The 13,802-nt window shown below is 44.6% G+C and overlaps 1 protein-coding gene across 1 annotated transcript; it reads left to right on the top strand.

Moving 5' to 3' along the window:
• The first annotated feature begins 1,730 nt into the window (after positions 1-1,730).
• LOC109508410 (bone morphogenetic protein 2-like) lies at positions 1,731-4,940 on the top strand. The gene is made up of 5 exons (XM_019858369.1): positions 1,731-2,233; positions 2,603-2,742; positions 2,979-3,095; positions 3,181-3,370; positions 3,639-4,940. The coding sequence occupies exons 1-5, from the start codon at positions 1,930-1,932 to the stop codon at positions 4,055-4,057; spliced, it is 1,170 nt and encodes a 389-aa protein (XP_019713928.1). The 5' UTR covers positions 1,731-1,929; the 3' UTR covers positions 4,058-4,940.
• The last annotated feature ends 8,862 nt before the right edge of the window (positions 4,941-13,802 follow it).

Raw genomic sequence — 13,802 nt, 5'->3', positions numbered from 1 at the left:
GGGGGTCATGAGCGTCATGCTCAGTCACTGTCCAAACAGAGCCAGGAGAAGCGAAGGGGTGGGCGAGGGCGTCGCCGAGGACAAGGTGACCAATGTGTGCACGATTGGTCGGGGGGGGGCACATGTGCATGCTAACAATGCGCATCATGTGCGTCATGGCTTTCGCTCTTCGTTTGCTTTCTTGCAACTGGCTTCACACTGATAACAGACAGATGGCCATTAAAAAAAAAAAAAAAAAAAAAAAAAAAAAACCACGATGATGGGGAAACTTTAGTTTGGTTGAACCCTCCTCACCCCAGTGGAAAATGCGCTTCATTGAGGTGCTGTAGCAAAAATGTAGCTTATATGATCATCAATAGAAATCTGCATACATTTTACACGTGTTTATTTTCTCATGATTTTTTTTCGCGTTTGCTTAGTGCATGTCATAATTCTTGATTGAAATGAATTTTTCACACTGCCTTTTACAAATGTACATATACTTCAGGAAACATCCTTCACCACAGTTGCCCCTCACACTATCCAACTGCCCTGTGTCAACCGTCGAGACCTTCAAGTTCCTGGGAATCACAGTCTCCCAGGATTTGGGGCTGCCACAAAAAAGGACAAAATCCGACTTCAACGGACACTTAGGACAGCGGAAAAAATCATTGGTACCGCCCTACCCACTCTTGAGGACTTACACACTGCAAGAATCAAAACAAGGGCACGGAAAATCCTATTGGATCCACCGCACCTTGCCCACCACCTTTTCCAGCTACTCCCCTCAGGCAGGCGCTACAGATCCATGCGCATCAAATCCAGCAGACACTTAAACAGCTTCTTCCGTCTAGCCATTAACTCCCTAAACAGTCACTGACGTATACTCCACCGCACCAGACACTTTAAAGCGCTCAAGGACATCTGCACAATTGCACTCTTCTTGTACAACAAATACTGCTACTGGTCACTTTAAAATGGTTCAATGATTTTCTGCACCAACTGGACAACAGTCATAGTATTGTATTCTACCACTGATCACTTTAGCTCTGCTTGATACTTTGCACATTGTCTCATAGTTGTCACTGGGTGGTACCACCGCACTACGGTTTACTTACATTTCGAAATGTCCTTCCATACTTATTTGTCATGTCCTTGTTTATGATGATACTAATGCAACGTGTTATACCGGAGACAAATTCCTTGTGTGTTCTACATACTTGGCCAATAAAGATGATTCTGATTCTGATTCTGATATTATATATGCATGTGTTTGTTATTCTCTCCTGAAATATTTATTGTTTACTTATTTGTGTGTGTCAGCTATGGATTCATTTCCATTTTTTACTTAATTCAGTAATCATGAAATTTACATCTATAATGTATTTCTAAAACGCAATGCGAGGTGACCTTCTGCCACGGTTCGACCAGCTGCTCGTGTGCTCTCTCTAGTGGCAGATGGAAGAATGGAGTTCAGTAGTATTTAATTTTTTTCCTACATTTATTGTTCTCCCAGAACTGTTATTACTGTTATTTTGGTATTGTTCAAAATTGAATTTGCAGGCGCAGTTTTATCCCCCCCTCACCCTTATCCATATGTACGATATTGGGTTGCTGTGGAATAAAACCACTGTCCAAGGAACACTTGGGCTACTACCGTATTTTAATGTCAGTAATGATGAAGATTTACCACAATCGGCTGTTATATATTAGTTATTAGGTTTTTTTTTTATGGGGGACCGCGGGGGGTATTATCTCTACGACTCACTTTTGGGTCATTTTCACCTTTCCTTTGTGTCTGCGAGGTTATTTTCGCCCCCGCCTTCCATCATCATCAATCAAGGTCCAATCATCCGCTGATGTTAGCTGAATAGTGTCATCAAATGGCACGAGTGTGTCCTTATCACGCGCAGTCCGGCAGGTGTCCAGCTCAGTCCGCCCCTTGCCAATATGTCAAGAGGAGCTGTGCGCTTCTGGCTCGTCCTCGCCCTCCAGCTGCGCTGCGTCACGGTGCTGCTGGCCGGGCCGACGGGGACCCGGGCGGACTCGGACCTCGACAGGATGCTGTCGGAAAAGCTCGACGTTTTGTTCAATTGGAAGGAGTTGCTCCGGGGCGCGGCGGGGCAGGCCCCCCACAAGAAGGCGCCTCAGTTCATGTTGGACTTGTTTCACGCCGTGTCCGTGTCGGACGGGACGAGAAAAAGTCAGAAGGAGATTCTGGAAGGAAATGTGGTGAGGAGCTTCGAGGATAAAGGTTGGTGGCACTTTGAAGAACGGGCTTGATTGATTTTTGTTGTGTATAACATCGTTGAAAAAGACTCATTCAGGTTCGCAGTTGTTTTTCAAATGCGTAATTGCGCATCACTAGTGACGGGGCTGACGCGTTTTTACTTTTACATTGCACAACAATTAACTCATGTATTTTTGTTGTTTTTGGTCAGTTAACAACATGAGCAGTGGGGAACTTTTTTTTTGCACAACCCAAGCAACCTCATGATATACGTTAATAAAGGGAAAATGTTTTGTGGCAGAGAAGTTGTTTTTGCTTTTGACAACAAAAAATCAGGCTTCTGCAAATAAGAGTATGTGGTTTTACTGAAGTTGGTTTTTTTTTGTGTTTCAGGTCGTTATGGTGAGAGGTTTCACTTTTTCAACCTCTCTTCCTTCGGAAGAGAAGAGAGGATGATTAAAGCTGAGTTCCGTTGGTTTCGAAAGAAACAGAAGCATTCCTTCGAAAAGTCCTACAGGCCCCATTTTTACAAGGTAAAATAATGATCTATGTTCTTGGAGCTCAACCGTATTTGTGGGAAGGCACAGTTATGTATGCCAGCAGGATACCTTCCAAAAGGGGCCGCCTGTTTTCAAATGTGATTATTTTTTTGACAGTTGAATTTTGAAATTACAAATTACCAACAGAGCTCATCGCTCATGCCGCTTCACATATGAAGCGTGCCTCACGCTTTAGATAAAACTAATGTCTGTGTCTTGTTACCACTCAGGTGGATTTGTATGAAGTACTGGACAGTCAAGTGAAACCTTGGCGAGGAAACCTCATCACCTCCAGACTGGTTCCTCTTTACACCCAGGGATGGGAAGTCTTCAATGTCACACAAACAGTTGGTATTCTTCATTTTCCCTTCATCAGCACTGCCAAATAATTTTGGGAAAAGGCCGACCCAGTTGACTTTTTTTTTTTTTTAGGTGGCTAAGTGGATCTGCAACAGCCAAGATAACAACGGCATCCTGATAGTGACCACGCTGCCATCTGGGACTTGGATGGACTCTGCGGTTATGTCATCCAAGTTTCGTGGAGAGCCAGCAGACACCAACGCCTACTTGGTTATATTCTCTGATGATGGGAGGGCAGGAGCATCCAACCACTCGTACTTTGGTGAGTCGACGGTGGAATGTAACATGTCAAATTTGCCCCCCCAAAAACGGTTGATCCAATCCACACAAAACCTAGTGCCACGTCTATCCGAACAGGACTGATGGAAAAGTCTCAAGGCCCCACATCCAAAATAGTGAAGAATGTGCTGCATGAGAGCTGTTTGCAACTGGATGAAAGACTCAAATTAGATACATCTTTCAAAATGAACTTCCAACATCCGATGACACAAATGTGCCGAACTTTGTTTCTAATCTTCTCTCTCGTCCAGGACCAGCCCAGTCTTCACCTGCTGCTGCTGCTGAACTCCACAACCGCCCCACTAGGAGGCGACGTGGAGCACCCGGGCTCTTACCCCGCGGCCATTCCCGATCCTGTCAGAGGGTCTCCCTCTTTGTAGACTTCGAGGAGATTGGTTGGTCAGGTTGGATCATCTCGCCGCGGGGTTACAACGCTTACCACTGCAAGGGCTCTTGTCCCTTCCCGCTGGGAGGTAACCTCCGAGCCACCAACCACGCCACCGTCCGCTCCATCATGCACGCGCTCAAGCTGTCCGTGGATGAAGTCGAAGCGCCCTGCTGTGTGCCCGACAAACTTCAGTCCATCAGTTTGCTATATTTTGATGACGAAGAGAATGTGGTTTTGAAACAGTATGATGACATGGTGGCTTTGAGCTGCGGCTGCCACTGATGCTTCACAAAAAAATGGGACAGTAAGTGACGGGGAGATTTTAAATTTTAAGATTATTATTATTAGAGACCTACATCAGCACGATGAATGAATGAGAAATGAATTGCCGATGAGAACGGTCATGATGAATTCTGTACATCGCAGTGAATCATAGCAACCCCCAATACCCTGCAAATATGCCCCCTAGTGGCTGTTTTCAGCAATGCTTTATGAACACAGGCAAAAACTTAAATGTAACATTAAGGTGAGCATAATTCTCCAACACATTCCCTCATCAGCATGCAAAACGTTTTGACATTCATTTGTGTTCATTCTGAATTTAGCGCGGCATCGTTTATAAGAAGTAATGGAAACTCAGACCACATTCATCCTTTAATAACACACTGCATTTAAAATAAATATTCCACATTTACATTCAAACATTTGTCTTTTTACATATGGGTGCATTGTCAATACGCCCTTCTTTAAAAAAAAAAAAGACTATCTTCTATCAACTCATATTCAGCAGCAGTTGACCATGCATCTCTTTTCAGTGTACATTCAAGTCATAAGGCATAAAGGTAAATCAATAAAATGACCGGGGTTAGCGAGTTCAACGGAAAACAAACATGTAGGCAGCACGGTGGAATATTGTGGTTGCAACGTGTGCTTCACAGTTCTGAGTATTGGGTTTCAAATCTAGATTCCAACCTACTCTGGCTGCTTTCCACACATGCATATTGTCTAAATTGAGGCTAAATTCTCCATCAGATTGAATTATTTGTCTGCACGTGGCCCTCAATTGACTGGCAACCAGTCGGCCCAGTGTGTCGCATGCTTCTTGCCCAAAATCAGACAGGGATACTCTGCAGCTAGCCCGCGTACCTAATGTCGGCAAACGCTATTAAAAAAATAATAATAAATGGATGGATGGGGTGAACAAAAATGTATGTTACGTATTTGAATGAATTGAAATGGAACACGTCAAATGGCAGTCATTGTGTACCGATGTGAATCAAAGAAGATTGAAAGCCATCAATTATATGTTGATTGTCATTTCAAACCCATAAAAAACCAGTACTCACAACCACAAGAAGGTTGGTGAAAGAAACATAAATGTGTGCAAAATCCTCGTCCTATCAACTGGGACAGTCCACTTCCTCGGTACCGAGGAACTCGCCCAACATGTGTTCATGCTCCCCATAGACGGGCTCTAAATAAGGATGCCCGTCCTTACAATGGACTTGCCTTGACATGTCCAATTGCCGCTGTTCTTGCTCCACGTGAGGTACTTGGATGGGAGCGTTCTGGGCCATGGGGGTCAGAGGCACTGGGACAAAGCCATGGTAAACCACCAACGGAGGGGATAAAACTTCCATGGGCGATGCCTGAAGAACAGCGCCGTCTGGGGGCTGGACGGGCAGCTGCACGTAGCTTCCAGTCTCAGGATCAAAGAAGGTTTTTGTTTGGACTTGGACGGGCAGGTCTACAAAATAATACTGTCCCGAGTCTGGATCCTGGAGGAGTTTTCGTTGGGTCGCGGGGATGGACTGCGTGACGCCAGTGTGTTCGATGCTGGACTGGCGAGAGAATTGGCCGGTTTGGCTGAGCTGGCGGGACAAGCTCGGCGGCTGGGCGGGCTGCAGGCTGTGCGTGTCAATGCTCTGACTCCTCCTCAGCGGTTTCTCTCTGAGCATTTTTTCTTTGGCTCGGCCCCGCTGCTGAAACTCGTCCACGATGGATTTCTCAATGCGTGTACTTCTCGGGTCAAGTCTCTCATTGACAGATGTGTCGGTGCGATACCTGCGACCCACTCTGTCACCTAAGTATCTGTCGATGCTTTGCGAGCGAATATTGGGCCCTGGTCCAGCGTTGAGTTTGTAGACAGGAGCGGTACTGATGAGACGATCGCTGCTGCAGTGTCTTTGTTCCGGTTTATCTCGAGATTGTTTGCCACGACTACGGCCTCGTTCAGTTGCAAGTCCATCGGTAAGGCGAGTGCCTTCTATTGAATCGTGGCTGGATTGTCTTGTCTTCTGGGTCATTTCTGCTTTTTTTGGAGGAAATTCTTCATTGTTGGCAACGGCCGCATCGTTGCCGTTTCCGCCACGTTTCTGACCTTCCCTGTGATGCTTTTTCTCACCGCTCCTCGGCACGGATTTGTCAGTCCTGTGTTTGCTCGGAGTTGACTTCTGAGCCTCGGCTTTTTTGATCCGCCGGTTTGTCAGCTTCATAGCTTTGAGAACGGCCCGCTCGGATTTGGGTAAGACGGCTGGAGGTTTGGCGAACCCTGATTGGCTGTCGTTAAAACTGCAGGTGGACCCGGAGCGTTCGCTAGGAACCTTTGATATGTCTCGCTCCGTTGTTGGCATTGTCAAAGTCTCCACACGTTCTGATATGGGACTCACCACAGAAAAACTGTCATTCTCCTTTTGGGGAGCAGGAAGTACTAGTTTGCGGGGTCTCCCTGACTTCTCCTGTTGCAGAATCAACGGAGGGTACATTGATGGCGATGAGCCGATTGACAAAGTCTCTTCAGGCTTGAAGACTTCACTTGTAAATGAGGGGCTTGTTTCATTTGCCGATGGTGGATTTGAGTTTTCATTTAATGGATGCAAGTCCTCCACAAGCTTCTCCGAGTTATTCATGAGGCCCTGCGGTGTCCAGGGTTGTGTAGTCTTCTTCATCTTATTACTGAAAGTGTTGTCTTTTATTTTAAATAAAGCAGGGATATCCAACATTGGAGTTAAGGTGTTCGAAGGTGACATCGGATTTTGGATATCTTCATCTTGGGATGGGCGAGGACATTTGGTGGTATGTTGTTTGCTTTGCTTTTGGTTCACGTTCTCTTCTTCAGACTTGACTGATTCCCTGGCAATCGTCGATTCACCCTCCAGATCATTGAATGAATAATATTCAATTCCTGGCTTGTCTGAATCTTTTTTAATGGGTCCAAGAAGATGATCTCCTCTGTTGTCCAGGCCAGCCTTATCTAGGTTCTCCAGAGAGTGAAAAAGGATTGACTCAGCATTCCTTTGTGGTGGACTCTCCACAGAGAAGTAAGAAGATTTGGAGGACATGCTGGTGTGGTCGTCAATGCCGACGCCGTTTACAAGAAGTTCAGGGGATATTATAGTCCTCGTGAGAGCCTCTGCATCCATATCGCTCTTGCCTTTCGGCATTTTGCCAAGATCTTCTGCCAGGACGTGAATTGCTGCACTGTCAGGTTGTAAAGACCTGTCAATATTTCTGCTTGTGGCTTCTTCGGGCGCATTCTCAACTGTCTCTGTATTTGCTTCAATGTCTGATAACAAAGAGTAGCGTTTTTCACCGTGGCTGTGCTTGGAAGGCAAATATAGGTCATGGGTAACTGCGTCGTTTATTGTTACATTGCTTTTTTCTTCATTGGAGTTGGCTGGCAAAGCAACTTTTGTGCTTGTTATATTTTGTATTCTGTTCACTTCCACATCTCTGTTAGAGAGATCTTCTTTATCACTGCTCTCATTTCTTCGGTTTCCGGCTTTTTTACTCCGAGGAGGAACAGAGGGTGTTTCTAACGCTTGGTTGTCACAAATCCTTCTCCCGGCGACATTTTCGGAGAATTGTTTTAAATTTAGATCCCTCTCAGACCAATGAGCGGAACTGTCAATTCGTCTCTCATTGGCATACTTGAAGTCCAATCGTGAAGGTGAATTTAAGCCGCTGTCAACATTGCTCATACCTGGCAGGGCTGCCACTCTCTCGTCTGATCTCTGAGTCTCAGCCTGTCTGGGTTCAGTCTGGGAGAGGATCTGCCTCATGTGCTTATGGTCTCTCAAATCCCCCAATCTTTCTCTTAAGTCTTTCTCTTTATCTGTGGTGTAATTTTTGTCTTTGTTGGCTTCTACAATTGAGTCTTTCATCACATTTTTACTTGCCTGTACCCTTGATCCGTAACTTCCATCCGTGGCATATGCGGCAAATGCCGTATTTGCATCCTGATTCATGGCTTTATTCCTTGTCATCTCTCTACTCAAGATAACCTCCTCCAGTGCTAATTTGGCCTTGTCATAATTATCATTCACCAGTGCTTTGTTGATCATGACGCTGCCACCCTTCTTAGTGGGAACCTCCTGCTTACTCAGCTGCTTCTCTTTCATGGTAAATAGTTCCCTCTTTGCCAAAGTGTTCCCTCTCATGGACAACATTCCCTTCTTGATGTTCTTTAACTCCCGGGAGATCAAATCATTTTTCGCTCTGGCCACTTCATCTAGGTTGGGACCTCCCGCTTGGTGCTCCCGATCGCTTAGGCGGGCCCTCTCCAGTTCTTTCAGAGCGTGCAAGTCATGAATGATGTGTTCACTGTCAGTCGTGGCATCCTTTTCGATTCTCAAGTTCACCTTCGTATCACCTTCATTATCTCTGTGTTCCTCATCTGTTACAGTATGCCGCTGACATTTGATGTAATTGTTCAGTCTGTCTGAGAATTTGTGCTTTAGCCTGTCTTGACTATCTGGTGTGGTTTCCCCTAAGTCACAGTTAGAAAGTTGATTCGTGAGGTGTGTTTTCTTTTTGGACAGAGACTGTTGAATATCGGGCTTGGGAAGGTTTTTCTTTGGAACCGGTGGGGGCTCTTTCTTTACGACATTTTCGGACTCACTTCTGACTTGATCATTTTCGGCTATGTTTCTCTTTTCAATTATAACATTGGAACATACAAACATCTCATCTTTGTCTTTACATTCTTCTCTGTCTGACATGGCTTGATTGATGCTCTCGGACTGAGGCGCATGGAGCACTCTAGTTTTTGTTGCATTAATCGCCTCCTTTGCAGCTCTGATGACATCCAATGTGCTCATAGCTTGGCCCCTGCTATCCTTCACTTTAGAACTCACGCTCTCTTCTCCAAAATAGTTTTCTTTTAAGGATTTCACGGGCGTATTTGTTTTGTCTCGTACATTTGGTGGCTCTTTCCTGATTGATTCGCTTAACGGAAGGGTTTCCTGATTATGTTCCGAGGCTGTAAATATTGGTGAATGACCACAATTGATGTTAGGTGAAAGCCCCGGTGGCGCTTTGCTTGGATTCAGAAGCGAAAGCTCATTGGAGTAATGCGTTAAGACGGGAGGGCTGGCTTTCTTGTACAGATTAAGTGACGGATAACTTTGCTTTTTAGCCGTGTGGCTTTTGTTCCTTTTTGCGTCCATAATTTGGGAGTTTGCATTCTCATCACCGAGATTTCCATTACTGAGAGCCTCCCTTTTGTTGTGTAGCAGATTAGATAACAAATAATCATCTGACTGCGACCCATCGGCTGCACGCTCGCTCAGGCCGACAGTTGGGGGGTTGACAGACTCTACAACGGGACTGCGTACCGTCTGACCTTCTTTTGAAATAGCAGGAGTGCTGAAATCACATGTGTCGCCCTCTGAATTATTTTGTTGCTTAAGATTCTCCAACAATGGAGATTGGGTGTCGTTTCCAGGTGCTTCTAAAGTTTTGAATTTAGGTGGGCTATAGCGACTTTTGACCCGCTTCCTGTTGTCTTTGAGGTTAAAGAGGATGCTCGACGCCAGTGATTTGTAGCCATCCCTCTTGATGGGAGGTTCGGGTGTCAGTTTGGCCTCCGAGTGAGGTCCGTGGGGAAGGTCCAGTACAGAAGGTGAAAGGATGGCGGAGAGGATTTCTGATGTTTCTGTTGGTTGTCTGGAGGGAATGAGGGGTGTCATCAGCTGGCAGATGCTGAATGGAGTTGAGACCGGAGGGCTGAGCTCTTCAACCGCTTTCGCCTCCATAGGCCTTGTAGTGTTGGGCATCAGTGAAACATTTTTGTCCATTTTTGCTGTTGAGCTCTCGTCCTGGGGCTCTTGCTTAAGTGGAACTGCAGTCTTCACACTTAAATGTGTCTGCCTCCAGGGGACAACACTTCCATCAGTGATATCAGAAGAGCACCTTTTCTGGGGCTTTGGCAGGACTTTGGGTGGTGAAGTGGAAGTGACAGGTTTAGGGGCAACAGGAGGAGGAGGTGGTGGAGGTGGAGCAGGAGGAGTTGCAGGAGGAGGAAGAGGAAGGGGAGCGGGAGCAGGGGGCTCAGCTACTTCTTTCAGTATCTCTTGTGTATGCAGAGTCTCTTTCATATGAGCCTCTGTTAACTCTTTGTAAAATGGTAGGTCATACCATTTTGGAGTCATTTCTGCAGGGAGGATAGAAACATTCTCATGGCTGAAGCAGAACTGATTCATCCCTTCCCATGTCCGGAAAGGGCTGAACTCACTGTGTAGGAAAAAGTTTTTGACATTGAGCTTCTTCAGTTTGACTGTGGCTTTCCCATTTTTCATCTTGGATGACGTTCCAGAAAACAGACCTTTGCTCGACGAATCATACCCAGATTGATGAAAAGTACGTTTGTCATCATGCCCACCCACGAGATTGCTGTGATAGTCAGAGGAGAATTCCGACAGTTCTCTTTGGATGCTGCGGAGTGCAGACTTATCCCATGATTCCCCATTGGAGTCTGCCATGCCGCCATTTTTGAGGAGTATTCGTTCACAGTTCTCCCCCGTGGTACTTAATGCCTTGAGAAACGATGACATGCTCGAAATGTTCTTTTCTTTCTCTCTGTCATTTTTCCTTTGCTTTTTGGATTCCTTTTGGTGATTTTTTTTCAATGGCTCCCCTGCCAACGGTTTATGACAGCTGAAAGGTGAGTATCCATACAAGAATTCATCGTTGTAAATGGCGTCATCTCCAACGCAGAGGCTCCGGAAGGCTCGGTCGGTGAGCGTGCTGACCTCACGGTCGGTCTCGTCCATAAGCAGGTCGGTGAAGCCATTTGGGAAGCGATGATGGAGCATGTTGCCTCCCCGGTGGCTCACGTGACGCTTTTCCGCGCAGCCTATGAGGTCAACAGGTTTCTTCCTGTTTTGCGCCATCACTTGTCTGGCCGGCTCATACGCGAGTAGGTCCCCTCGTGCTCAGCTTGACATCAGACAGAAGAAACCTCCTAAGAAAAAGAAGGAAAATAGTTCAGGATTGCTTTTGTTTGAAGCCCAATCTGCAACTAATCCTTAAATTTACACCATGTCAACCGAAGGGCTCACTGTTTGATTAAACACTTTTGGAAAAGCAAATTTACTGCTATCACATTTAATTATGTTATTTGTAGTAAAAAATGAGACTCCGCTATTTTTAAAACAGGCCTGTGCGCTACTCATGAGGTACTCGAAGGCGACCGAGTGCCCGCTGTCATGTTGGTAACCACTGCTATACGGTGCATGACATGCACAGGCTTCTGTCACACCAGCGGGCACTTCACATGCACTTTTGTATTTAAGGCACAGAACACCAATCGTGCTGATGTGGTAGTCATGAGACCTTATTTTTAAATTTCAAGGGGTGAACACTCAAAAACCTTTTCCCAGCCAAAAAGAACGGCCACGACGGCAGGTAGACCCCGCACAGGAAGTAAAGCATTGGATTTAACGTCGTGTCCCCCTTCGGCCGCAGCTGCTCTGCTGTATCTTACTTTAGCTATCTGGGTGAGCTCTTAGAATAGCTCTTTAACCCATTTCTATGTTTTGACCCAGGAGCATGGTCACTTCTTGGCTTATAATTGCACTCGACAACTAGCCATGGAACCACAGCTGACCCTCAAAATAATCAATTTAGACACTTTCCTGCGCCCCCGTTGCGTCGCCAAAAATCAAAGCATCAAATTTCGTCTGGTCAGTCAAGCTGGTTGTAGGCTTCAGGCAATACAATACAATACAGCTCTGATTTAGACTACATCCAAGAAATCAGAATATTGATCAATATATAAAATGCATCGGATTATATGGCGCACCGTCGGCTTTTGAGAAAATTGAATGCTTTTCGGTGTGCCATATAATGCGGAAAATAGAGTAGATAAAATTTCACCAGGATATACCCTAAAATTGCATTTTCAGGCATGTTCAGGCCCCAACAAAGATGATACACTTGTGAACTCTTTGACTTTTCATCGAGATGTCTGTGGCCAACAAGTGCTCTCATAACCTGAGACAGTAAGAGGCCACGGTACTTTCCCAGCATCTGTTTGAGTATTTATACCCAAGTGATGAGACACTGTTCCTTTAAATGCACTGTATGCATGTGTACACTTTGGAAGATGATTTAATAGCCTTCTTCATAGTTCTACATTTCCACATTGATTTTGGCACGTCAATTCAAGTTTTTACTGCAACAGTAGGTCGCTCTAATGGTAACCTTTAAGTCACTGAATGTTCACTATGCAACTTTAAAAAACACGCACACACGATCCCATGCTCTCACCTTGTTGATGGGGTTTTTTTTCATGTTGCATCAAAAGATTCCATCTGGAAAGTAGTCGCACAAATCCTCAGCGCAAAATCCAGTTCAATAACGGAGAAAATTCTTAGCCCACCGAGTTAGGCCTTCTGTTCCATGTTCAAATGCACTCGGCGTGGCCAGGCTTCTGATAGCGAGCTGAGAATCTACCAAAATAGACGCACAAGTCAGTGTGGCCAAAGCGAGCAGAGACCCTCGGACACATCCAGCTCGTTCCTATTGAAATAACCGAGGGGTGTCGAGTAGCAGGGCCTAAGACAGGCCAAGCGAGATGAAATGGACACTGTCATTGGTTATTTTTGAAAGCAAGCAGCACGGCGTGGTCGACTGCCACATGGACTTCCTCTCTACTGTTAGTCACCTTTTGAGAAGATAACACAGAGACTCAACAGTTTGGATTGAGACCTTTTACGTACAAGTGTGATACAATTATGAAAATAAATGTCAATAGTAGGATAATAGGAGACAGTCTTGGACCAGCAGCAAATAGCTGCCATATATATATAAAATTTTATTATTTTTTTAAATTCGAGTTGATGGTTGGGGAAAAAACAGATTGTGTTGGTGATGGTGTTGATGTGATAAAACACCGAGAGCATTCACAAAAATCCTCCTCTCATTCAAAATTTATTTTATTTTCAGAAAATTCAGACTTTTTTTTCCTTAACAATGAAAGTTTGCCTTTTTTTGTTAAGTTACTATATTTTCATATTTTTCAAAATTTGCTCGTGCAATGTTTTGGGGGGGCGGTAATAATGTAATCATGCTTTTAAAATTTTACATACATCTTTTTTTATTTTAAAAATGGAAAAAACTTTTTTAGTATCTTGGCTTTATTGCCAAAATACTGTTGTTTAGACAATAAAGGAATGTAACTTTTTATTTTTCATTTATCTTGATTTTTTTTAATAACTACACCTCTGACTGATCAAAATTGAGCGATATCATTGTAAAGGTACAAAAAAGATTTTCCCAATAATATTGAGACCCATCCCTGAATTTTGAATTGTATCTTGTGAAATGACTAATTCATTCTTATATTTTCACTTTATTGTCCTAATAAATTATAATATTGCTCCTGAGATGATAAAATGATTCACTTTTTAAAAATATTTACATGAATATAAACTTCTGACTGTCCGTCAAAACTGACCAATATATTTGTGAAGTATTTTTCTCCTCACAATACTGTGGATTCATTCTTGTTCAATTTTATTGCTATTTAATAATCACACCGTTGACTGTGAATCTATCTCGGAAAACTTTGTCATGTATTCAACAGCATCTCCACCAGTCTGGTCCCACGCCACCTAAAGTGGAGATTAGCTAACGTGTGTCGACGTGACGCTCTCTTTACATAGCCGTGTTGTAACTGGGATGTTGTTGTCTGGTTTTAGGATCCACACAGCTGTTGTTGCTGTGATTGGAGGGCGGGGGGGGG

Source organism: Hippocampus comes, unplaced genomic scaffold (assembly GCF_001891065.2).
Source record: "Hippocampus comes isolate QL1 unplaced genomic scaffold, H_comes_QL1_v1.1 scaffold17, whole genome shotgun sequence".
Lineage (NCBI taxonomy): Eukaryota > Metazoa > Chordata > Actinopteri > Syngnathiformes > Syngnathidae > Hippocampus > Hippocampus comes.
This window is presented reverse-complemented; position numbering and strand designations above follow the sequence as displayed.

Coding starts and splice junctions, on each gene's coding strand:
- LOC109508410 (XM_019858369.1), top strand. CDS start 1,930: ATGTCAAGAGGAGCTGTGCGCTTCTGGCTCGTCCTCGCCCTCCAGCTG. Junction 2,234..2,602: donor GAGGAGCTTCGAGGATAAAG/GTTGGTGGCACT, acceptor TTTGTGTTTCAG/GTCGTTATGGTGAGAGGTTT. Junction 2,743..2,978: donor ACAGGCCCCATTTTTACAAG/GTAAAATAATGA, acceptor GTTACCACTCAG/GTGGATTTGTATGAAGTACT.